Source organism: Cariama cristata, unplaced genomic scaffold (genome assembly GCF_000690535.1).
Source record: "Cariama cristata isolate BGI_N322 unplaced genomic scaffold, ASM69053v1 scaffold1234, whole genome shotgun sequence".
Lineage (NCBI taxonomy): Eukaryota > Metazoa > Chordata > Aves > Cariamiformes > Cariamidae > Cariama > Cariama cristata.
The window spans coordinates 23,896-33,445 of NW_009614440.1; the positions used below are offsets into that span (position 1 = coordinate 23,896).

Sequence of the window (9,550 nt, forward strand, 5' to 3'; positions counted from 1 at the left end):
CATCCAGCCATCCATCTCACGCACTACTGTGCAGCAGAGTTGGGTTTGTTGCTTCCAAAGCAGGACTGCATCCATCTTTCAAACAGCCTGGCCGGCACGTCTAGGCTTTGAGACCTGCTGAGCAGAACTTTACCGCTTAATTCTTCCTGCTACAGCCACAAAGGAGAGCAGCCAGGAGACACCTTGGCCATAGAGATGCCACAAACAGGCACTGTCTCAGAACTAAATAAAAAGGGACATTTTTCACAAAGTAGTATCTCAGAAGAGTGGACGAAGATTTACAGGGCTGAACCTATGTACATTCATAACTCTGCCTCTCAATAACACCACTAGAGTTTGTGAACACGGCATACAGTTTTAAGTCCTGTAAAAGAACTAAGACCAAAAAGACCTCTAGATAAGCTAGTCTAACACCTGAGTTTACATACAACTGGACACTGCATGGAAATTTTGTGGGTCTTCAGACTAAGCAAGTTCCAGCAGCCACTACATTGCTTTCATCAGTCATTTCTAGACCATTATACCCAAGTCCTGACTTTATTTCTTTTCATGTTGCTTGCAGAAAGGAAACCTCTAAACCCTACCACTGTACCATTAACTACTGTCGTCTACGAGATCTGAAAAGCATGAAGGCTGTAGCTCTCTTCATTTGTCTTGTAGGACCAGCTTTTGCTATTCCAGTAAGTGCTCATCGTGCTATTATTACGGGGCACTTGATCTCCCATTGTGTGAATACTCTGTTATCCCCTTGACCTGTACAAGATTTTTATCTGCATACAGATATTTAATCTATTTCTCTATTCTAGACCCATCCCTTAAACTACAAACTTGGAACCCATGGACAGAAAACTCCAGAAAAGGTACTCTTGTTCTTTAAACATTAAGAAGCAACCTGTATTATTCATCTCAATTACATAACATTACATAATTTGCAGTGATTGGCAAATTGATTTAGGTTTTAAAAAAAAATGTAGGCTTCCTCACCCCAAGAGTTAGTACCAGGCATCTCATGTCTCGCATATTACATAGCTAGAAACAGAACAGGACAAAATCTAAAGCTCACAATAGAAGTTTTGCTTATTTAAAAAATTACTTTAAATGAATCCACACATATAATCATTACACCCATATTCGTACAAACAAGAAGCTCCACTGACAGCCGAACTTGTTTACTGGAGCAGCGACAACCACAAGGAGGATGCAATCCTCAATTTAGCACACCAAGTGATCATATACAGACTCAAACACGTAAGAACTTTAGCTGCTATATGTCTTGTTATTCACAATACAGAGCATTAGATGCAGCTTATCTTGGAAAAGTACACTGTGGCTGACAAGCCGGATACACAGCCCTGATGGTAATGAGCCAGAGGACTTCAGCAGCCCTGTGCCATACACGCTTACTAATAACAGAGCTCACAATTTTGCATTCATGGTTGACCCAAATTAAAATTCCTTCTTATTGCACAACCCTGGTGAGCATTTATAGCTCAGACACAATGGACCTTGGCTCCAAGCCAATGAATATTTTGGAAATATATTTCTGTAGTAGGAAATGCAGAATCCCAACTCTTATGCTTTTTTTAAAAAAATTATTAATCATATCCCACTCTGTGCAGCTTTCCAGATGCATTTCATGTCAGTCTGGATGGTGCTCTGCATTATGAAAACCAAAAAAAAATTTAACTTTTCCTAACGAAGCATCCAGCAGAACAAATTATAGTATAAACACTAGTTTCCAGCCTACAACTGTCTCCTGGAAACAGCTCATACGGAAGACACTTGCATCAAAAAAAGAAAAATCCACTGCAATATCCAACAAATCATCAGTTCCAAGTGAATATGCAACATCTATGAAAGGCCAGTTGTCCCCTAACAGTTAATTACAGCTACACTGACTGAAATTTGCCATTGTATTAAGAGACCCAAGTATCTTTGCAAGCAACCAAGTTCTAAAAGTTTATTTTATCCTGGGGACAAAGGTCTAACAAAGAGCCACAAATCAAAAAGCTTAAAGCCACATCCAGGCACATCTTTGCATTGAGGTTGTGGTGTATAACGAGGCTTCCTCTTAAGACATAAGCCACAGCTTTCTCAAACTACTGCTTCAAATACAGGCACCCATAATAGACAATCTTAATGACTATTTAGCCTTACATTTTCTAACTCTATAGAACTGGAAGCTCTTCACAGAAGATTGCTTTTTGCTTAAAGACATATTATATGTTGTACACAGCAGTGCCCAAAAACACATGTTAAAAAAACCCCTGTTCTTGAAACTCAATTTTCAAACGTTTTAATATCAGCTTGAGATGCTTGGTAACACAAAAATTGTTTTTTTATAAGGTCTTCAAGAAATGTGTATTTTATCTGGAAAAGCTCTTCAAAGAATTTCTGATAGATTTTAGCAAACATACAATCTTTCCCTGAAAAAGTTAGAGCTGGAAATGACATAGTGAATATATTGCCTAGTACTTTTCCTGCATCAGCAAGTACACTAGGCAAAAGGCAAACTTGTAAAACATCCAGATACCACCTTGACATTAGGAAATAGGATAGAGCTGAACTGCCAAGAGTCAAATTACTATTTCTAATTCTACCTTTTTTTTTAATTTGTATAAGTATTTGTCAGTGGAGTGTTTGTTTCCAAGCAGTCATGACTCTGCCCACGCTAAAGGAAATGCTATTCCAGCAACTTGGGCCCTAGAAGATCTCATCTTCATAAACAACCCCCCCCAAAAGCTCTAAGGAAAATCAGCAGCAGGGGCTATATTGTAGTAAGCAATAAGCAGTACTGAATATCCATAGGTGGTGTTCAGAAACACATCAAATGTTGCTGCTATCGGAAGTGTCTGTACTCACCCGGCAGCCGCTGTGATGCTAAGAGCAGCAGAAAGGCAACTGCTGCAGCAAGAGCTAACAGTTATTTTAGTACCTGCTTTCTCCTCCAGCATTTGAACCCTCTCCACTGAAGCTAGTAGTTTTGCTATTGGCTTGACAGCATGCAAAAAAACAAAAGAAAAAAGCCACTCAAACACCTATGACTCTTGCTAGTGAGTTTGTGATACAATAGTTGCCACCAAATACAATAGCTCCTGATTAATTCAGCTAGGAAGCAATGATGTATCAGATTCAAAGTAGACGAATACGTTGATTAGGAAATAGTTAAGACGCAGTGCAATCCTCGGGAATTACTACACGACACCTTGTGAAAGGTGCTCTCTCTCTCCCAGCCCCTCTTTTCCCAGGCGTCCCATTTATCCATGTAGGAAGACGAGTATCACACCCCCCTTCCCTGAGGTATATGGTAATTACTGCAGCCCATTAAATCACTAATTAAGCATTTTGAGATTTCACAAGACACTCATATGCATTTATCTCCTAGGAGATCTTAAACAGAGTTGCATAGACTTCTTCAGAAACTCCAGCAATAAAAGAAGGGACAGATAAACAAATTTGCTGAGAAACAGAAATTATGTCAGCTGCGTATTTCATGGTCTGGGCTAGCTTAACAGGAGCATTTACAAAGAAAACAAAATAAAGCCAGTGTCATGCTTTGCAATACAAGGCAAAAATAACATTGCTTTGACTTCAAATAAATTCTAAGATTTATTAATCTACTTTTTCAATTTTTTTTAAAGACTGAAGATATTAATCCTGAAGCCCCAAAGGAAGAGAATGCAGGGTATGTGGACAAGGATGATCTGCTGCCCAGTCACAAAAACCTAAACCCAGACGTATCAGCACCAGAGGCTGAGCACAGAGATGAGTCCCAGACCACCAGAAAACAACGAAGAACTGGTAGCGAGCATCAAGTGAAAAATAGCCTAAAAAGCATCAATTTCCTTGCTCTGCACAATAAACCAGGTTTGGCTTCTGATAACCAGGACAGTGACTCTGGAAGCAGCGGCAGAGAAGAGTCCAGCTCCGAGCATGGCCAGTTCAGGAGGCATGAGAGACACGGCAATACGGCCAGTCAACATGTTCTGGGCAATGCAGAAAATCCAGTGGATGCTCTCAATCTTGATCATGAGCATAACACATGGAAATATAATAAAAATACAGTTGACCTATCTGAAAAAAATGGTGAAAGTGATGAAGAAGGTGATGAAGAAGAGGATGAGGAATGGGGTGAAGAAATGGATTACAGAGATATGAAGCACAAAGGCCACCAGATAAATCAAGGTCACCAATTCAAAGGACAGCAAAATGAAAACAGTATGCAATCCGATGAAATCCTGAAAGGTTCCAGTCAACCAATCCGGATAACCAAGAGACACAGTGAGAAATTTGACCTAGAGGAAGAAGAGAGGAAGAACAGCCAGAAGAAGCCCTATAAAGAAGAAATCATCCCCTTTCAAAAAAAATATCATGAAGATCAGGATGACAAACGACAAAGCCCAGAGAGGAAAGACAACATTCAAGTAAACTATCAGGGTGATCATGACACAGTGGTGAAAAGACAAGATACAGAGGACAGTAACGATGATGATGATGGTCACGACAGTGGTGATACTGATGGAGAGGAAGATCTCAGCAATACCTGGAAAGAAGCAGCCTATGAGGAAGAGGAGAGAATCCAGAGTAATGACCAAGAGAGCGCCAGTATTGAGCACGAAGGGGAAGGAACCACTGAAGATGATACTGCAGTTCATAGAGAGACCGAGGATTACCAAGATGCCAAGACGAAAGACCTTATTCACTCTGAACAAGATGATTACAATCATGAGCCACCTAATTCTGACAGCGAACTGGAAATGAGTAGCTCTGTTCAGAGCATGAATTCAATGGAAAATGAAGATAAGGTAAATTCTCTTTAAAATAAAGTAGGAATACTAGAAAAAGGGAGGGGGAAATCAGTCCCAAATTTAAATTCCTGATGATTGAAAGGACATTTTGGAGAAAGGCTTGTAATAATTTTATTATGCAGAAGTCTCATCTCCCCTTTTATTCACTATTCATCTGGCTCATGCTATGTCACTTCCCATAAAACATTTAGATGAATTGTACCAGAAAGGAAGCGAGCACAACCCAGGTAAGAGCTCCAGCTCTGATGGGCTGTGTAAGGAAACACACAAATAAATATGGATACACAGATACAAAACCTGAAACCCAGTCTCAAGCTGACTAGGAAAGCCTGTTCACTCCTCTCTCCTAAAGATTTTAAACACTACCATACAAAAGTGAACGGCGTGGAAAGGCAGGGCTAGAGTCTCCAGAATAATTACCATCCTAGTGGCTAGGTCACTTTCACACAAGACGAAGGATGTGGGCTTTCTCCCTTCAGACAAAGGGGGATGTTGCACCCAAATCTCCCATACCCCCGTCAGCCATTAGATAACCAGTGGACTCTCAGTGGTGTTCTTCAAAAGAAAGGAGTGAGTTTTCCTATGGCCGTTAAATAAGGATCTGTAATATTAAAAAAATGATAGGAGGCATCCATTTGAAAGAGGGCAGGTACTTCCCACAGTACCAAAGCAGTCAGAACCGAAGATGTGTCCTTCCCTTCTCCTCCTGCTTCGTGTGTCTGGCCTGGCAGCTCACAGCACTGCTGCTCCCGGGCACTACCGAGAGGCAGTTCATGCTCCCTGATCTGGAGGGCTCCGGTGCAAACTAAGACTCAAAGCACTAATTCTGCCAGCCTCGACGCACTATGCTGCTGTACATCAAGTACTGCAGAACCTCCAGGTGCTCAGGCCTTACTGAACTCCTGTTGCTCTCTCACCACCTCCTAATTATTTTTTTTTTTCCCAAATAAGAAAGCCTTAATACTACCAGAGGCTTATGCACTTCTCAATACATTTTGCATAGCAACCTCTTTCCACTGCAAGCAGAACAAACCCTGCCTCAGTCAGCTCTATAGTTTTACCTGAAAAAGTTTTGCCCAAGCATTTTTTTCCTGCTCAAGATTTATCACAGCTTCTGCTTATGTCTCTGTGACTGTATAGGTTAAGGCTACAGGCAGGTCCTATGGTGAGATGGAAAGTGCAAGCAACACGAGCGAGAAGGCTCTCCCGGGTAAGCCAAAAGCAAAGCCATCATGTAACTGCTAACTCTCTGCAGCTGAGGAATCTGCTGGTCTGCATTTCTTTTCTGCCTTTGGCAGCGCACAATTTCACAGGACTGAACTGTGCTTATGCATAATCCTGCATAGCAGTTCTGTTCCCAGAGAATCCCTTCCATACACCCTTGGATTTACTAATTTGTTTGTGAAAAACATTTGTAGACAGTGCACAAATTTTTGTGTCAGTTATACAGTAATGGGAATTACCTTGCATTGAAACAGCTCAGTTTCAGAACAGTAGCTTGAATTCAACTAGGAGTGGGACAAGTGCCAGTGCTGGATTCAGCAAGGACAGATGGGATATGTTTCACCAACGGAAACTGGAAGTGAAATCAATCTTTACGGAAGAAATAGCTTTTTCTGAGGAATTTCCCTATCCAACTCAAACCTGGGACTGCTAGAAGTCTCACAAAAATTCTCATTTCAAGTTTAGCTTGCTTTATTCAATACAAGATCCAGCTGCATTTTAACAAACTTACAAAAAGCACTTGACTTTTTGGTGAATATTGGGCTGTATTTTGCTTTGACTGTCAGCAGTACCTGACAGAAACACTTGGCTTCATCCCATCGCCTCTAACAGTCCCTTCTTCTTGCTATGATTACTAGACCCGTGTAGGAATTTCCACTGCAAAAGAGGTAAAGTCTGCCATGCGGACAAACAAGGGAAACCCAGCTGTATTTGTCAAGATCCTGCTGCTTGCCCTCCCACCAAAGACTATGAGCATGTAAGTATTTCGTTCGGCGCGCGGCATTAGGGAAAGCCAACTAAAATGTTCACAAAATAACACATTCCTCTGATACTATTTAGAATAATTCCACCCTAAAAAGCATGCAAGTGGGTTTGGGTGATTCCAGTAATTGTCAAAGTAAGTATAAAGTACTCAAGCTCACTGACTATAGCTTGAGAAGAGTATGAACATATGTAGCTACGCTTGGTCTCTCAGGGATCACAGCTTTTCCCTGTCATCAAAAGTTCTCTTTATCCACTTGATGTTTTAGAGCATATACTGAGTCCTAGTACATACCTAGGGTAGTAATGCTGTACTACCTCAGAAGCTATATTACTACCACACAGAGATAAATTCAGGTTTCTCAAAACTTAGACAACTAATCCTTACGTAGGCATATAAGAATTACAATTTTCAATACTTCTGATCACATGTATGTGGGTATTCACAACTCCTACGCTGTATGTTAACGATACTTTTATTACTGTAATGCCTATATAAGTGACCAGAATTTCTCAACACAGCGGTGGTGGGGGTGGTGGTTTTGTTTTTCACTCCTCTTCCAGGTTTGTGGTACGGATAATAAGACTTATGATGGCACATGTCAACTCTTTGGCACCAAATGTCAACTTGAAGGGACAAAAATAGGACGCCACCTGCACCTAGACTATATGGGCTCCTGCAAATGTAAGGCTTGTTTTTCTATGAAGAATTCACCTAGTATAAAGAGCCAGTAGCCTTAACCACCAGGCAGCCCTAAGTTATCTGCTTTCTTCCTGTGCTCTCCCCCTTCTGCATCAATTATCTGCTAATTGAGACCTTCAAACCCTAAACACATCTAAAAAGTCACTTTTTTCTATAATCGAGGGTATTAAGCATCTGAATCCTAAAGACATCCCTCCTGTGCTTACACTAATTTGTTGTCAACTCCATCTTCCCCCTGCACTGTCTTACATGCTCCCATTGCTATAGCATCTGAAGATGTTATTTTAATACCTTAACCAGAAAAACAGTATTTACAGCCAGTTAAATGAAAATGTCAAGTCCAAAAATAACCCCCAAAAAACTACTTAGATGCCAAATGCAGAAGGATCTAAAAGCCAGAACTGATTTCCAAGCTCTTCAGTTGCTGCATACCCTGGGAGGAAAGTGCCCTCTCGGTCAGAATATCCCTTTGCTGCAGAGAACTCGGCTTTCATGCAACTGACTGGTAACAGTTCCACTGCACAACTCTGCTCAGAAGCTGCACAGATATCTAAAGGCTGTGGCTTGCACAACTGGTTGAGCTTGTGCAACAAAGAATTGTAGATTTATAATCGAACCCATTAGTTGCATTCCCAATGTTATGTATTAACAGCTCCATCAATGTTAAGCTTAATTGGAAGTCTGCTAGTGAAAATCAAATCTAACTTGGCTCAAAATGCTCAAATGAGGACTTAACAGATCACTTGTTAACAAAAGGTTTCCTGTTTGGCACAGACATCCCCCACTGTACTGATTATGAAGTGGATCAGTTCCCCCTCCGGATGCGAGACTGGCTCAAAAACATCCTTATGCAATATTATGAACGTGATTTGGACACTTCTGGACTTCTAACTGAAAAGCAAAGGAGTAAGGTCAGCAATCCTTTTCAAATAAGATCATGCAGTTACATTGTTAGAGCTGGACTAATCATGTGAAAAAAAGGTGATTCACACCTTATGGGTTCTTCTATTTCCTATGAGCTTTCCCTTTCTGGTTAAAGCAATTTAGACTCAATTAGATTCACAAGTTGCAAAATATGCTTACATGTCCCCTTGCACTCATTTAAACTGAGACACATTTCTGCTATGAATGAAGATCATGCAGTTACATTGTTAGAGCTGGACTAATCATGTGAAAAAAAGGTGATTCACACCTTATGGGTTCTTCTATTTCCTATGAGCTTTCCCTTTCTGGTTAAAGCAATTTAGACTCAATTAGATTCACAAGTTGCAAAATATGCTTACATGTCCCCTTGCACTCATTTAAACTGAGACACATTTCTGCTATGAATGCTCCTTTTGTAATATTCCTTTTCAACAGCTCTAATCTGAACTGGAGACCAATTTTGGTCAGAGGACAGATGTTTGTGCAACCTTCACTCTTCCCTAAGCGGCTCAGAAATATCCTTACAAGTACAATGATGAACATGACCTGGATACTCCCCTTCTCTAACTGAAAAGCAAAGGAGTAAGGTCAGCAAACCTTTTCAAATACGCCCACGCAGTTACATTGTTAGAGCCAGACCAACCACCTGAAACCAGTTTTCTCCCATTTCCAACAAGCACCCCCGTTCTGGGTAAGGTTCTGGATACTCCATTACACCCCAGCAAGCCCCACACACCTAGATAAACACCATTCACTTGAGAACACACAAAACAGCTTATGTTTGGGGAAGTGCTTTGTGACAAACCTCTTGGAGAGATCAATACATAGATACGGATGACCCAACTCACACAGTCCACGCCACTTTCCAAAGGACTTGAGGGAGCCAAGCAGCCATACGATGGAAGGTCTGGGTATAGATAACTAATCAAAAGACAGAATAAGAGGGAACAGCCAGCCAAGAGCTCACCTGTGGAGTCCCACGAGCTGTAAGGACTTGTGCCATGCAGCTTTCATTAAGTGACCTGGAAGAGGAAGGGAGGGGACAAGGTACAGCTATGCCAAGGAAAGGCGGACTACACTACATTGGCTTAAAACGGAGTAAGCATCTATTACCATTGGGCCTTGTTGT

The 9,550-nt window shown here is 41.1% G+C and overlaps 1 protein-coding gene across 1 annotated transcript; it reads left to right on the forward strand.

Annotated features, from left to right (window-relative positions):
* Positions 1-626: 626 nt before the first annotated feature.
* On the forward strand, positions 627-8,408 carry LOC104161079 (SPARC-like protein 1; the record flags this gene model as incomplete). Its single annotated transcript, XM_009699390.1, has 7 exons — positions 627-680; positions 807-860; positions 3,642-4,805; positions 5,949-6,018; positions 6,671-6,789; positions 7,359-7,479; positions 8,272-8,408. Coding segments are annotated over exons 1-7 (1,719 nt in total), but the record flags the coding sequence as incomplete, so codon positions are not given.
* Between the last annotated feature and the right edge of the window lie 1,142 nt (positions 8,409-9,550).